The sequence below is a fragment of the Plecotus auritus genome, assembly GCF_963455305.1.
Source record: "Plecotus auritus genome assembly, chromosome: 3".
In the NCBI taxonomy this organism is placed as follows: domain Eukaryota; kingdom Metazoa; phylum Chordata; class Mammalia; order Chiroptera; family Vespertilionidae; genus Plecotus; species Plecotus auritus.
Genome location: NC_137772.1, coordinates 25915245 through 25931894, shown reverse-complemented (window position 1 = coordinate 25931894; position 16650 = coordinate 25915245). Strand labels below are relative to the sequence as shown.

At 37.3% G+C, this 16650-nt stretch overlaps 1 protein-coding gene across 1 annotated transcript in view; it reads right to left on the bottom strand.

Moving 5' to 3' along the window:
- The window catches only part of LOC308243473 (A disintegrin and metallopeptidase domain 3-like), a gene marked incomplete at both ends in the record, with an annotated part of 82291 nt that overhangs the window by 48685 nt on the left and 16956 nt on the right, over window positions 1-16650 (bottom strand). The window contains 6 exons of the mRNA XM_080659018.1: window positions 617-698; window positions 1347-1513; window positions 1739-1810; window positions 8866-8931; window positions 15367-15541; window positions 15996-16072. Of these exons, the coding sequence (XP_080515144.1) occupies window positions 617-698; window positions 1347-1513; window positions 1739-1810; window positions 8866-8931; window positions 15367-15541; window positions 15996-16072 (639 nt within the window). The remainder of the gene's footprint in view (window positions 1-616; window positions 699-1346; window positions 1514-1738; window positions 1811-8865; window positions 8932-15366; window positions 15542-15995; window positions 16073-16650) is intronic.

Sequence of the window (16650 nt, the reverse complement as noted above, 5' to 3'; positions counted from 1 at the left end):
AACCTAATTGTCTATTGACAGATGAATGGATAAAGAAAATGTTACACATACACACACTCACACACATATGCATATATACATACATGCATACATACATGGACTATTATTCAGCCATAAAAATAATTAAACCCTGCCTTTGCATATACCTGAATGGTATAATGCTAAGTGAAATAAGCCAGACAAAGACAAATATTACATGATTTCCCTCATACGTAGGATGTAAAAATGTCATACTCAGAGAAGCAGAGAATACATTGGTGGTTGCCAGGAGCTAGGAGGTTTGGCAAATAGGGCCATGTTGCTCAAAGGGTACAAAGTTCAGCTTTGCAAGATGAAAAGGTCTGCAGATATGTTTCACACAATATAAATAAACTTAACATTACTGCACTGTATACTTAAAAATAGTTAAGATAACTATATTTTACTAGTATATGTATCTTACCATTATAAAAATCCTTTTAAAATTTCATCATTTGAGTTTCCAAATGCATTAAAAAGCACTTTCTAAAATCTGTCAAAACAGTATGGTTGATACACTATATGTACTTTTTTTGAAGTATATATTAACTTTCAAAAGGGTATGTAATTACTGAAGAAAGAGGAATAAAATGCATACCTGAGCAATTGCTACAGCAAGCTTTCGATCGCATGTCCTTCCATTATATGTTGCTCCCATGTAATTAGGATAATCCCTATAACTAAATAATGAAATTTTTCTTGAGGCTAAGTGCATTTTAAATTATTAATAACTCAATGACTTTTTAAGAATTGGATTCCTCAATAGAACTATGTTTTTCAAAATGTGAATATTACATATCAAGTCCAATATGTTTAATCATTTTGTGTTTGGGTAGATAGTTTCTACAAAGTTAAGTTCTAAGAGATGCTTCAACATTATTTGATACACATCCCAGAATCCAGCAGTGGCTAATCCTTCCAAAAAATTAATCAACACTGTTGTCACCACTGGATGGATATAATTCTAGGATGTAAAACTCAGGATAGCTTATTGCCATGATTTACACATAGCAAAACCTTTAAAGTATATAAAAATGTTGGCTTGTAGTGCAAGTAGAGAGACAGAATATGCTAAGAAAAAAAGAAGGTAGGATGTACAAAGTGTCATCATTCATTTTAGTTCCTAGGTAATGTTGCTCCTGAATTCCCAAATCTGACTTTTGATTCACATGTTACCTTGTTATCTGATGTTTTTGTTTTACATTTTGCCAACATTGTACTCATACACTATTTTTATCATTATATATAAAATTTTGGTATATAATTTTTATAGCTAATATATGAAATAATTTGATAAACCCTATTATCAATGCAAATAAGGAACTTACATCAACAAGAATGCCATATCATGGGACCTCTGAAACAAATGGTTTTCTTTCCATGACACAAATCTTTGTAGTAGTTCATTAGCATCCCCAGTACATAAAATCTTATTTTTATCTGACCAGATCTCCAAAGATGTTAACATAACAGTCAGTTTCAGCTGGGAAAACATCTGAAAACAGAAGATGCATGATATACAGTTTAGACAATCACAAATATAACATTACATCTCTATAAAGAAATGTTAATAAATTCAATTTGCTGTCATTTGGAGATGAAACCCACTGGAAGTAAAGCAGGTTGGTAGGACTAGACTTTTATAAAATTATAAATTTTACTCATACAAATAATGTTATTTCATAAATGAGATTGTTTCTTATGGATCATAAAAACTTACAGTGTTGACAAGACCAAAGATATGGACAATTTTCTCAGTTGCAACAGCCACTTCAGAGCCCATATAACCATACTGAAAGACAAATTCTGTTTCTTAATTACTAGTGAAAATTACTAAGTCACCACATTTCAATAGATATGAAATATTACAATAAGTGCTTAAGTGAAAGGATAAAAGCAGAAGACTAAGATTAATCAAATGCTTAAGTTTTAGGTATAAACCTACAGCATTTACATATTAATCGATACTATTAAAATGATAGAGTTATGATTATCTACCTGTTTACACATACAAAAATTAAGGGTCAAAATTTAAGATTATAAATACTAAGGGTAATAACCAGAACTCAAGTCTCTAGCTAAACCACTAAGCTCTGAGTACCATAATCATGAAAAAATTTAAGAATATACCCTCATTTAAGAGAACAAAAATAACATTTTCTCTGAAATCCTTCATATTGTGTGTTCACACACATGTTTGTGTTTGTGAAAAGCATAAAAGTGGCAGTTTGAGATTTTCAATAATCTCCAGCAAGTCTGCAGAAGACTAGAGACAGAAAAGAAAATGCATTGGCCACAGGTCTCTGATATAGACAAAAGAAAATCTATGTGATTCTCTTCTCACAGCTCATTGGAGATTGTTTGCTCTTTGCTATTTATCTGTATACTAGAGGCCCAGTGCACGAAATTCGTGCACGGGGGTGTGTGTGTCCCTCAGCCCAGCCTGCACCCTCTCCAATCTGGGACCCCTCGAGGGATGTCCGACTGCCCGTTTAGGCCCGATCCCACTGGGCCTCACAATCCAGGACTGCTGGCTCCCAACTGCTCACCTGCATACCTTCCTGATTGCTCCTAACCGCTTCTGCCTGCCAGCCTGATCACCCCCTAACCACTCCCCTGCCAGCCTGATTGATGCCTAACTGCTCCCCTGCCAGCCTGATTGCCCCTAACTGCCCTCCCCTGCCAGCCTGGTCACCCCTAACTGCCCTCCCCTGCCAGCCTGGTCACCCCTAACTGCCCTCCCCTGCCAGCCTGGTCACCCCTAACTGCCCTCCCTTGCAGGCCTGGTCCCTCCCAACTGCCCTCCCCTGCTGGCCATCTTGTGGTGGCCATCTTGTGTCCACATCAGGGCAGGATCTTTGACCACATGGGGGCAGCCATCTTGTGTGTTGGAGTGATGGTCAATCTGCATATTACTCTTTTATTAGCTAGGATAGAGGCCTGGTGCACGGGTGGGGGCCAGCTGGTTTGCCCTGAAGGGTGTCCCGGATCAGGGTGGGGGTTCCCTTGGGGCATGGAGCAGCCTGGGCGAGGGGCCTGTGGTGGTTTGCAGGCTGGCCATGCCCGCTGGTGACCCAAGTGGAGGCCCTGGTATCTGGGGTATATTTATCTTCTACAATTGAAACTTTGTAGCCTGGAGCGGAGCCAAGCCTTCTGCTCTCTCCCTGGCTGCAGCCTTTTTTTGGGGGATTCATGTATCTTCTACAATTGAAACTTTGTAGCCTTAAGCGGAGGCCTGGGCCGTCCAGGGTGTGTGGAAAGCTTGGCTTCCTCCATCGTCGGTGGCAACCCTAGCCTCCTGCTCTTTCCAGCTCCATGGCTGCTGCCATTTCTGTTTGGGTTTATGTATCTTCTATCATTGAAACTTTGTAGCCTTGAGTGGAGGTCTAGGCCAGCAAGGGCAGGTGGAAAGCTTGGCTTCCTCCATTGCCAGGGAAACCCAAGCCTCCCCACTGCTCTCTGTGGCCGTAGCCATCTTGGTTGGGTTTATTTGCATATTTGCTCTGATTGGCTGGTGGGCGTGGCTGGTGGGCATGGCTGGTGGGTGTAGCAGAGTGATGGTTAATTTGCATATTACTCTTCTATTAGATAGGATGACCTTTCTCAATAAACCACATTATAAATTTAGACACTGCAGCATGTGTGTGGTATGGGTGAGGATCGTCCTCTATAAGGCTAAACATGTGAAAAGTAACACAAAAGAAAAAAATATATTATTATGGAAATGAGTCAATAATCCCAAATTATCAATACCCCAACTGGCAAAGACTATAAAAACCCCACTATGTGCAAATTCAAATTTAAAAACATCTTCATTATGAAGACATAGAAATATTAAAAGTATGAAAATATATACCAAGAAATTACTAGATAAAAAGCAGATGCTCTATAATATGATAGTTATATTAATAGTACAATAGTTACATTAATATAAAAAAGCTTAAGGCAAAAAATAAACATATTTATCAATATAATTGAACATTGATAAAATATTCAATTCATCAGAAAAAAGAAAGCATTCTAAACTTCATGGTAACTAATAACATAGCAAAACATGTGTAAAATAAACTTTAAGAGAATTATAAATAGAAATTAACTGTCATAGTAAAGGATATTAACATAGTTCCCTTAGTCATTAAGAAATCTAGGCTGCCTTGCCGTCATGATGGTGGGATGGGTAAATGCTGTGCTCACCTCTTCCCACAATGACATCAAAATTACAACTAACTTACATCAAAGAGAATCTCCTGAAGACTAGCTGAACACAAGTCCTATGACTTAGGATAAAAAGAAGAAGCTATTACAAAAATGGTACGGAGGAACAGAAATGCTGAAAAGGCTGCTCCCATACCCACAGTGTGGCAGTTACACAAGGAGAGGGTTATCTCAGCAAGGAGGTCCCCTATGAGGAGCAAAAGGTTGCAGCCTCATACCCATCTTCCTGGTCCAGGACTCCAAGGCTAGGAAGAGAAGTCCCCATACATTTAGCAGTGAAAACCAGTGGGGATTGCAGCTGAGAAAGATAGAAAATGACTGGAGATCTAGAAGCTGCAGATTTTTAAGGTACTGGGCACAGACCCACTAGCTCACAAATTCATTCTCTCTGAAATCCAGCACTAGGACAGCAACTTGCAAAGTGTCAGGGACATACAAGGAGGAGATGATTAACTAGCTTCAGGGTGAGTGTTGAAGGAGTAGGGGACAGGACAGCTCTCTGGGGCAGACACTACTCTTCCTTTGTTGAGCTCTTTCTCCACCCACACAGGTGCCAAATCTGACTTCTCCATTAAATTGGCTAACACCCTTTGCCCCACCCTGGTGATTCCCTGAAACCCACCCCAGCAGACTCACACACCACACCCTGCCTGAATCTCTCCCAGTAATTTTTCCACAAAAGCCACTCACCATGGCTAATGCTGAAGATTTTCTTAAAATCTTTCAAAGGTTCAGCCCCCTCCCACCAAACAACCAGCAGCTGGTATTGGACATGCCCTATGCCTCTTACTAAGAGCCCCAATCACATCTTCAGTTCACAGCCTGGCCACACACAGGTACCTACAAGCATAGGCAGCAACCAACTTCAGATCACTTTGTAGATTTTATCAGGTGGCCCCAACAAAGCACAGGAAATGGCTGACCTTAGCCTGCACAAGAGTCCCTCACATGCGGCCCCAGAATCAACATACTCAATGGCTGGCTTTAGGCCACAGCAGAGCAACACCAAACCAGCTCCAAAAAGACACCCCCAAAGGGCAGACACAGCAGGCACTAGAGCCCTGCTAAAGCAAATCCCTTTTTGTGAGGACAGTCCCTGAACAACAGCTCATGTGCTGAGGTCACAACCTTTCCTCAAAGCCAGTCAACCTAAGGGTCAATCCCACCCACTGACATGCCAACAGTAACCAAGGATTAACTTCAACAAGAGGGCACTCATAACCTACAAAAATGAAACCCTGGAGCATCTGCCTCAGGTGACCATGGAGACTTGCCAGTGGGCATTACAGGACACCTACTAGATAAGGGCAATCTGCCAAAATCAGGAGACATATAACAAACACAAGAAGTCAGATAATTCAAGGAGGCAAGAAACATGTCCCAAAAGAAAAAATAGAACAAAACTCCAGAGAAAGATCTAAATGAAATGGAGAAAAGCAATCCATCACATGAAGAGTACAAAACACTGGTATTAAGGATGCTCAATGACTTAGAGGAAGAATAGATGAACTCAGTGAGAATGTCAACAGAGATTGGAAACAAAAAAATGAATATAGAAAACATAAAAGAGAACCAGTGAGAAATGAAGAATACAATAACAAAACATAAAGAGTACATTAGAGGGAAGTAACAAAAGATAAAGTGAAGTAGAAGATCAAAGCAGTGATCTGGAAGACAAAGTCACAGAAAACACACAATCAGAACGAACAAACAAAAGAAAAATAAAGAAAGGCAGAAAATACAAAATTTTAAAAATGAGGACAGTTTAAGGGCACTCTGGAACTACATCAAGCATACCAACATTCACATAATAGAGGTACCAGAGGTAAAAGAGTGAGAGCAAAAATTGAAAAGCTTTTCCAAAAAAAAAAATGACAGAAAATTTCCCTAATCTGGTAGAGAAAGTAGACATACAAATCTAGGAAGTGCAGAGGTTCCAAACAAGATGAACCCAAAAAAGGCCCATACCAATACACATCATTATTAAAATGCTAAATGTTAAAGTCAGAGTGAGAATCTTTAAAGCAGTGAGAGAAAATCAGGTACTTCAGACTATCAGCTGATTACTCAACAGAAACTTTACAGGCCAAAGAGACTGCACAAAACATTTAGTTACAAAATACAAAGACCTACAACTAAGATTGCACTACCCAGTAGGGGTATTATTTATTTATTTATTTATTTATTTATTTATTTATTTATTTATAGAATCAAAGGAAAAATAAAGACTTTCCTGACAAAGTTCATCACTTGTAAACAACTATTACAAGAAAAGTTATAGGGACATTTTTAAGAAGAATATACAAGATCACAAATATTAGACATTAACAGCAAGAATCTTTTTAACCCATTGACATGGCAAGGAAAACTTTTATTTACTAAACATCTGCTCTTATTATCATCCTGCAGTGACCCTTTGAAAGTCCCATAGCACATTACCTCATCCCTAGCTCAGAATGTCATATATACTGCAGTCCCACCTTTTATCTCTGAACCTCTCCTGCATGTAGGTCTCTAACTTTCCCATGTACATGAGGTTCAACTACAATGTATGTATTAAATTTGGTTATTTTGTCTTGCAACAGAAAGAAAATATAGGAAAGAAAAAAATTCTCTCAGACAAGGGCACAAAGGCAGTGGTTCAACCAATGTTAAAGCTCAAAGGTTAAAAATCCAAATTAGGAAAATCATGTGTAATCACACCAATAAATTAAGGGATGCACACAGACACATATGCACAAAGGAAGTAAAAAATAGAATAAGGACATACACTAGGAAAGGTGAGTGAAAATTGTAGAGATTTTAGGATGTGTTCAACATCCTAATGAAGAGGCCACATAGTATTATTCCCATGTAGCAGCAACAATAAAAATGTAAATGCCCCTAAAGGGGATTAGCTAGTAAAATCAATTAAATTATATTAAATATATTGATTAGACAATATATTAAAATTAAATTTAAATAACACATTAATATGAGACAACATAAAATCATTTAAAAAATAGCATATATAAAGCAAAAGTACATGAATATATACATATATGTGTGTTTATTATTAAAAACAGGAAAATGTGCAAATACTTTATCTCCTGGAAAAAAATTGTAAGTATTTTTTCTTCATTATTTTGTCCATCTATTCATTCCTATTATTGTTTTTAATAAAAATTATTTAGAGACCAAAATATTTCCTATTATGAAAAAAATACAGAACATTATGGCACTCATTGAGAGACCTGATGGAAAAAAGATCAGTGATAATGGACAAATTAGACATTTTAACTTCTAATCCATATGGCTTTGTTAAAAATTTCCATAACTAAATTAATATTCTTATGAATAATTCTTCCCATTACTAACATGTAGAACTTCCACCAGGGAACCCAAGTGTTTATAAAGCATAAAATCCTATATAATAAAAGAGTAATATGCAAATTGACCAGTTGCTATGATGCGCATTGACCATCAGGGGGCAGATGCTCAACGCAGAGCTGCCCCTGCAGGTCAGTTGCTCCCACAGGGGGAGTTACACTCAGCCACAAGCTGGGCTGATGGCTGTGAGTGCAGCGGCAGTGGCAGGAACCTCTCCCACCTCTGCGGCAGCGCTAAGGATGTTCACCGGACGGCTTAGGCCCAATCCCTGGGGGAGTGAGTGGGCCTCAGCTGGCAGGTGGACATCCACTGAGGGGTCCCAGACTGTGAGAGGATGCAGGCCAGGCTAAGAGACTCCCCTTCCCCGCCAAGTGCATGAATTTTCATGCACTGGGCCTCTAGTAATCTTATAAAAGAAAATACTCAATAACAGGAATCACCAAATGGGTAAAATGAAATGCCTTGTTTTAAAATGGAAATAAATTTAAGAAAGGAAATTTCACCACAATTGGGGGTAAATTCAGAAATATCTGCAGCTAGTTATATTCCAACTAGAGGCCTGGTGCACAAATTCGTGCATGGGTGGAGTCCCTAGGCCTGGCCGTTGATCAGGGCCAATCGGGGCCATCTCCCCCAGTCCCAATTGGGGCCGGGCTGATCGGGGCCTGCCGGCCTGGGGAAAGGACAAGGAGAGGGACCACAGGAGGTTGGCTGGCCGGCCAGAGGGAGAGACCATGGGAGGTTGGCCAGCTGGCCGAGGGGATGGACTGAGGAAGGTTGGCCGGCCACAGGATGTTGGCTGTGAGAGTGCATTGACCACCAGGGGGCAGTTTCTACTTTGAACGTCTGCCCCCTGGTGGTCAGTGCGCATCATAGCGACTGGCCTACCGGTTGTTCCGGTCATTCCAGTCATTTGGTCATAATGGTCGCTTGGGCTTTTATATATATATATATATATATATATATATATATATATATATATATATATATATGGATTATAGTGTAGTGGAAGCCTTCCACACAAAAAGTTATACATTCTTACTAGAATTCCATATTCATTTAGATATCAATGCCATAAATATTGGTATTGATATCTATTTCAATGAAGAGGCAACTGACATTTTGCTATGCCCTGTTGTACTGAGATATATATTTTGATCACTTTAAAATATCTCCATGCTGCAAAAAAGAAAGGATGTTTCTTATTTCTTTTGTATTTAAACACAAAACAAAAATATGAGAAAATGTATCAATAATGCATACCAAGGCTTTATCCATAATGATTTGTATTTTCAGAGTTCTTTTCAATAACGCACCATCTGACTTTTTCTGTAAGACAGAGGACATGAGATAAATAAAACATTTTTTAAATTCTTATGTGGTTTGTAATTATGTACATTACATATGTACACACACAGAGGTATGGATAAATAAATATAGATACATAAAGATACAGATAATAGGAACATAAGAGGATGGATGCTGACCAAGTAAATAAGCAGGTGATATTCCAAACAAATAATTTAGGCACCAATCAGAAGCTTTTACTTTATATTTTTGATAATTAGAATCTTCAAAAAAAATTGTTGCTGCAATGAGGGAGAAGCCATGTTTCCTTTCTCTCAAAACCCTCCTCTAGGATCCTGCTCCAACCTTCAAGCTAACAAACTCCCATCAACTTTCCCCCAAACATTGCCTCTATTTTCTCATCATTTTTATATTTTTAATTTTTATATTAACTTTATTGGGGTTTACACACAATAAAGTGCATCCATTTTAAGTATACAGTTTATGTGTTGGTACTAATATATACAGCCATGTAACCATTTCCATAAGTAAGACAAAGAATGTTATCATTACCCTCTTCCAAGTCCATAGCCACATGGCTCAAGGAAACCAATGTTATTATGTTTTTTAATATCTATTCTAGAATTTCATATAAATGGAATCATATGGCATGTACTCATTTCTATCTCGTTTCTTTCATTAAGCATTCATCCCTGTTGTGATTATTAATTCATTAGTTTTTTTCTAATCCTTTTTTACTGCTGCATAGTGTTCCATGGTATAAATGTACCACTTTTTTTTCTTAATTGATTAAGGTATTACATATGTGTCCTTATCCCCCCATTGCCCCCTCACCCCCCACTGTTGTCTGTGTCCATTGGTTAGGCTTATACACATGCATACAAGTCCTTCAGTTGATCTCTCCCCCTTACCCACGCCCTCCCCTACCTTCCTTCTGAGGTTTGACGGTCTGATCAATACTTCTCTGTCTCTGGATCTGTTTTTGTTCATCAATTTATGTTATTCATTATATTCCATAAATGAGTGAGATCGTGTGATATTTATCTTTCTCTGCCTGGCTTATTTCACTTAACATAATGCTCTCCAGTTCCATCCATGCTGTTGCAGATGGTAAGAACTCCTTCTTTTTTACCACAGCGTAGTATTCCATTGTGTTGATGTACCACAGATTTTCAATCTAATCATCTGCTAATGGGCACTTAGACTGTTTCCAAATCTTAGCTATGGTGAATTGTACCGCTATGAACATAGGTGTGCATATATCCTTTCTGATTGGTGTTTCTAGTTTCTTGGCATATATTCCTAGAAGTGGGATCACTGGATCAAATGGGAGTTCCATTTTTAATTTTTTGAGGAAACGCCATACTGTTCTCCACAGTGGCTGCACCTGTCTGCATTGCCACCAGCAGTGCACAAGGGTTCCTTTTTTTCTGCATCCTCCCCAGCACTTGTTGTTTGTTGATTTGTTGATGATAGCTATTCTGACAGGTGTAAAATGGTACCAAATTGTCATTTTGATTTGTGACTTTGAGTATGTTTTCATATGTCTCTTGGCCATCCTTATGTCTTCTTTCAGTAAATATCTATTTATGTCCATGGCCCATTTTTTGATTGGGTTGTTTATCTTCCTTTTGTTAAGTTGTATGAGTTCTCTGTAAATGTTGGAGATTAAACCCTTATCGTTGATATCATTGGCAAATATGTTCTCCCATGCAGTGGGCTTTCTTGTTGTTTTGTTGGTGGTTTCTTTTGCTGTGCAAATGCCTTTTATTTTGATGTAGTCCCATTTGTTTACTTAGTCTTTAGTTTCCATTGCCCTAGGAGCGGTATCTGTGAAGAAATTGCTTTGGCATATGTCTGAGATTTTGCTGCCTATGGATTCCTCTAGTATTATTATGGTTTCCCATCTTATGTTAAGTCCTTATTCCATTTTGAATTTATTTTTGAGTATCATGTAAGTTGGTGGTCTAGTTTCATTTTTTTGCATGTATCTGTCCAATTTTCCCAACACCATTTATTGAAGAGACTTCTTGACTCCATTGTATGTTCATGCCTCCTTTGTCAAATATTAATTGAGCGTAGTGTTTTGGGTCCATTTCTGGGTTCTCTATTCTATTCCACTGATCTATATGTCTGTTCTTGTGCTAGTACCAGGCTGTTTTGAGAACAGTGGATTTGTAATATGCTTGATATCTGGTATTGAGATCCCACCTACTTTGTTCTTCTCTCTCAGGATTGCTGCAGCTATTTGGGGTCTTTTTTTTTATTCCAGATAAATTTTTGGAGAGTTCATTCTAGATCTGTGAAATATGCCATTGGTATTTTAATGGGGAATGCATTGAATCTATAGATTGCTTTGGGTAGTATGGACATTGTAATGATGTTGATTCTATCAATCCATGAACATGGTATGTTCTTCCATCTGTTTATGTCTTCCTCTATCCCTTTTTTCAGTGTCCTGTAGTTTTCCTTGTACAGGTATTTTACCTGCTTAGTTAAATTTATTCCTAGATATCTTAAATTTTTTTTGGTGTGATGGTAAAGGGGATTGCTTTTTTAGTCTCTCTGTAAGTTCACTATTGATGTATAGAAATGCCATAGATATCTTGGCATTAATTTTGTATCCTGCTTACATCGCCAAATTCATTTATTAAGTCTAATAATCTTTTATGGTGTCTTTGGGGTTTTCTATGTACAGTATCACGTCATCTGCCGAATAAGGACAGTTTTACTTCTTCTTTTCCAATTTGGATGCCTTTTATTTCTTCTTCTTGTCTGATCACAATGGCTAGTACTTCCAATACTATGTCGAACAGGAGTGGTGAGAGTGGGCATCCCTGTCTTGTTCCTGTTCTTAGGGGAAATGGTTTTAGTTTTTGCCCATTCAGAATGATGTTGGCTGTGGGTTTGTCATATATGGCCTTTATTATGTTGAGGTATGATCCTTCTATTCCCACCTTGCTGAGAGTTTTTATCAAAAATTGTGCTGGATTTTGTCAAACGCTTTTTCTGCATTAATTGATATGTCTATGTGATTTTTATCTCTCAATTTGTTTATGTGATGTATCACGTTTATTGATTTGCAGATATTGTACTATCCTTGCATCCCCGGGATAAATCCTACTTGGTCATGGTGTATGATCTTTCTGATGTAGTGCTGGATCTGATTTGCTAGAATTTTGTTGAGGATTTTGGCATCTATGTTCATAAGGGATATTGGCCTATAATTCTCTTTCATTGTGTTGTCTTTATCTGGTTTTGGAATTAGGGTAATGCTGACTTCATAGAATGAGCTAGGAAGTGTTCCTTCCTCTTGAATTTTTTTGAATAGTCTGAGGAGGATAGGTTTTAGTTCTTCCTTGAATGTTTGGTAAAACTCCCCTGTGAAGCTGTCTGGCCTTGGGCTTTTGTTTGCTGGAAGCTTTTTGATGACTGCTTCAATTTTCTCGATAGTTATTGGCCTATTGAGATTTTTAGATTCTTCCTGATTGAGTTTTGGAAGGTTGTATTTTTCTAGGAATATGTCCATTTCCTCTAGGTTGTCTAGTTTGTTGGAATAGAGTTGTTCATAGTATTTTTTACCAATCCTTTGTATTTTGGTGGGGTCTGTTGTTATTTTGCCTCTTTCATTTCTGATTTTATTTGGGTCCTCTCTCTTTGCTTCTTGGTGAGCCTGGCTACAGGTTCATCAATCTTGTTTATCCTTTCAAAGAACCAGCTCTTGCTTTCATTGATCTTTTGTATTGATTTTTTTGGTCTCTATGTAATTTATTTCTGCTCTGATCTTTATTATCTCCTTCATTCTGCTCACTCTGGGCTTTTCTTGTTGCTTTCTTTTCTAATTCTTTAAGTTGTAGGGTTAGATGATTTACTACCATTTTTTTTCTTGTTTTTTTAATGTAGGTCTGTAGAGCTATAAACTTCCCTCTCAGGACTGCTTTCATTGTGTCCCATAGATTTTGGATTGTTTTGTTTTTTATTGTCAATAGTTTTCAGGACGTTTTTCATTTCTTTTTTGATCTCTTTGGTAACCCAATCAATGTTTAATAGCCTGCTATTCAGCTTCCAAGTGTTTGAATTTTTTGGATTTAATTTTTTATTTTTTTCATGTCTCTATCATTCATATTAAATTCTTCCATCATATGTCCGCTGCCCCTTCATATTAGGAATTGAGCATGTAACAGCTTATTCCAACATCTGTGACCACATATGGTGTTTAAGAGCTGTTGTCTTCATAGAGGATGATTTGTCTGTGTTGTAGATTGGAAAAACCTTGCTTTCAATGTAGTCAGTTTTGATTCTTTTGGCTGATGTGATTCACTACTGGAAAGGGATCTTCGATACACTTCCAGGAATGTTTAAGCCTGGTTCCCAATATCGAGGGCTCTAAGTTTAACTTAGTCACACTACTTTCAAATTAGTATTTCTCCTCTATTGTGACATACAATAGCACATTTGTGCCTGGTGTCCCAAAAGAAACAGCCTTCAATTATCTATCAGTCTACCACAGAGACAATTGATTAGGGGAAGATCACAGGATTTCTAAATAGTTCTAAAACTTATTTTCAACCAAGTCTCTTCATTGATCTACCTTTAAAGTCACTTCTTAAGGAATCTGGACATGCAATTACAGAAATGTTTGTGTAGTACTGCAGTATATATCAAGTTTCTTATAGCTTATCCCAATTGCCAGTTTAAGATTTAGCTTTTTGTAGCCTAAAATCAGTTAGCTACCTCTGTTCTTCAACTTTCCATGTTATTACTACTCTTCTGTTCTGTTTGTGCTTATATGTATATGCCATTAAAAAAAAACAAACATTTTCACTTTATTGGGCTCTAAGGAAAGGTCTGGGGTAAATATATGTGTCCAACATGCTTTTAACAGATAATCCCTTCTTGCATTTTGTTTTATTTCTATTCCATTTTTCAATTGTTGTTATAATGAAAGTGTTCACCTTGGTTATAAATTTGTGTTCATTTTCATAAATGCAAAATGTGCCTAAAATATAGCTTTTATATTATTTTTGTTTCTGTTAAAAATCTGTTATATTGAAAATGTTCACTTTATATGTGCTACTTACAGCACTAGTGCATGTGAAAATATGCTTAATTAAACCTATAGATTTAAGCCTGTCAAATTCAGAATGAAAATCAACTATTGAGTTCCTCTGTGAAAGAACAAAATTCAAAAACACATGTCAGCACCTACTTATCTCCATTCCTGCAGTGATAACCCTGGTTACTTCTAGGTTCTGAAATTTTTGTCTGTATTTTATTTTATGATTGCACTTAGTTTTATATCTGAAACTTTCTAATTACTTCCAATTACCTTATTCCAGTACATTAGAAAATGTGGTAAATATTAACAGTAGCAGGAGCAATATATTAAGTCTATGCATAAATATATAAAAAAGTGTAACAGAGTATACATCAAAATAAATGCAGTGGATTGCACAACTTTTAGCTCTAGGCAATGGCATTATAGTACATTCTTTCCTATTTATACATATATTTAATATTTTAATCATTATTAACCAATATTATTTCATTTAAAATAATACATGTAGCCCTGACCGGTTTGGCTCAGTGGATAGAGCGTCGGCCTGTGGACGGAAGGTCCCTGGGTTCGATTCCGGTCAAGGGCACGTACCTTGGTTACGGGCACATCCCCAGTAGGGGGTGTGCAGGAGGCAGCTGATCGATGTTTCTCTCTCATCTATGTTTCTAGCTCTCTATCTCTCTCCCTTCCTCTCTGTAAAAAATCAATAAAATATATTTTAAAAAATAATAATACATGTAAAATAATTTAATAAGTGGAAAATGCATTGTCCTCTTAAGAGCAAAAAGAAAATTTCCTTATGGTTAAATCATTTTTCTGTTTAAAATAATCTACACATTTATAAATCTACATTTGTAAGTAGATATAGTCAAAGAATTGGACCAAATTTTTCAAAATTCTAACATCACTATCTCTAGATAATGATATGGAAAAGCATCTTGACTTTTTTCTACTTTTACATTTTCTATCAAAATAATACTATTTTACAAAGAAAAATATGTATTGGCAAGGAAAACACTGACAAAATTATAATTAGCAAATCTGGGTATCATTCTATTAGTAGGATGCAAATTCAGTAATACTTCAAGTATGTATATATATATATATATATATATATTCATGCATAAAAATATTTGCAATTAGGGAAATATAAGAATGTTCATGTTTGAAGTATGTGTGTTTATCTATTACATTTCTAAATTTTATATGAATAAACATATTTTTATTCACATATTAATAAAATATATTCATATAACATTAAAAATAAATATTTTACCTGAGGAGGTTTTAATATAATTAATATCAGTTTAAATTTGTTCTCCAAATGTAACAAATTTCTATGTGAATATGTTTATCAAAAGTAGCAAAAATGAAGATTTAAAAAAATGTTTGCTTACTTCTGACTTCACAAGAATCCTGTAGGCCTCATCTCCCAAATGGATCATAGGATAATTGTCTTGTAAGGGGAGAAAATCAGCTTTATTCTTTAATTGATAAAGCATATGCTCATACTTAGCTGAGGATTTCAATGGTTCAATTCCATAACTGACATTCTCCAACTGCAATAATCCCCTGACATAAAAAAGTATAATGGTAATTAATATGGATTTCAAACTAAGAAATGCATATCAATACTAAATAAAAACATATTATAGAAATTTGACCTTTATGGTCTAATTTAATCAAACAATCATCCCATTTTACTCAAATTAACTTTCAACCCAATTTTATATATCCTGTCTATTGTGGCATTTATAAGTCACTGTGGTTCTAGTATGGCTAATAAATATGAGTATTCTTTATACTAGTAGATTTTTCCTGAATAAATTTTATGACTATAAGCCTAGGATAGAGACAAGAAAATATAAAAAAATGAAAGAGGAGGATGAGGAAAAGAAAGTATACAAGAAGAAACACAATCAAAGCCTATATTTTCTGTGCTTTCACTCTATCACTCAAGAAATTTGGAAAAATTAATTGTTACACAAGATTGTCAATCATGCACATCTCTGGAATTTGCCATTACCTGAGTCCAGAACAGGTGCTAAGTGTCACCACTGATATTGGAATCTCTGCGGCATATCCTTGATATAAGCAATGCCCCTAAACAGGAGTACATAAAGGTACATTGATTTGTAAATAAAATTTGGTAGAGAGTTTTATTCTTTTACTAGAGGCCCGGAGCATGAAATTCATGCATGGGGGTGGGGTGGGGAGGGTCCCCTCAACCCAGCCTGCACCCTCTCCAATTCAGGACTCCTCGGGGGATATCCGACTGCTGGTTGGAATCCTCTCACAGTCCTGAACCACTGGCTCCTAACTGCTCACCTGCTTGCCTGCCTGAGCACCCCTAACTGGCCCCCCTGCCAGCCTGATCACCCCTAACTGCCTCTGCCTGCTGGCCTGATCTCCCCCAACTTCCCCCCCCACCAGCCTGGTTGCCCCCAACTGCCCCCGCTGCCAGCCTGGTCACCCCATGCAGCCTGCTGTTCAATCGTTTGGTCACCCCTACTGCCCCCGCTGCCAGCATGGTCGCCCCATGCAGCCTGCTGCTCAGTCATTTGGTCATCCCTCACTAACCCCCCTGCTGGCCTGGTCATCCCATGCAGCCTGCTGCTCAGTCGTTTGGTCACCCCTCACTAACCCCCCTGCTGGCCTGGTCACCCCACGCAGCCTGCTGC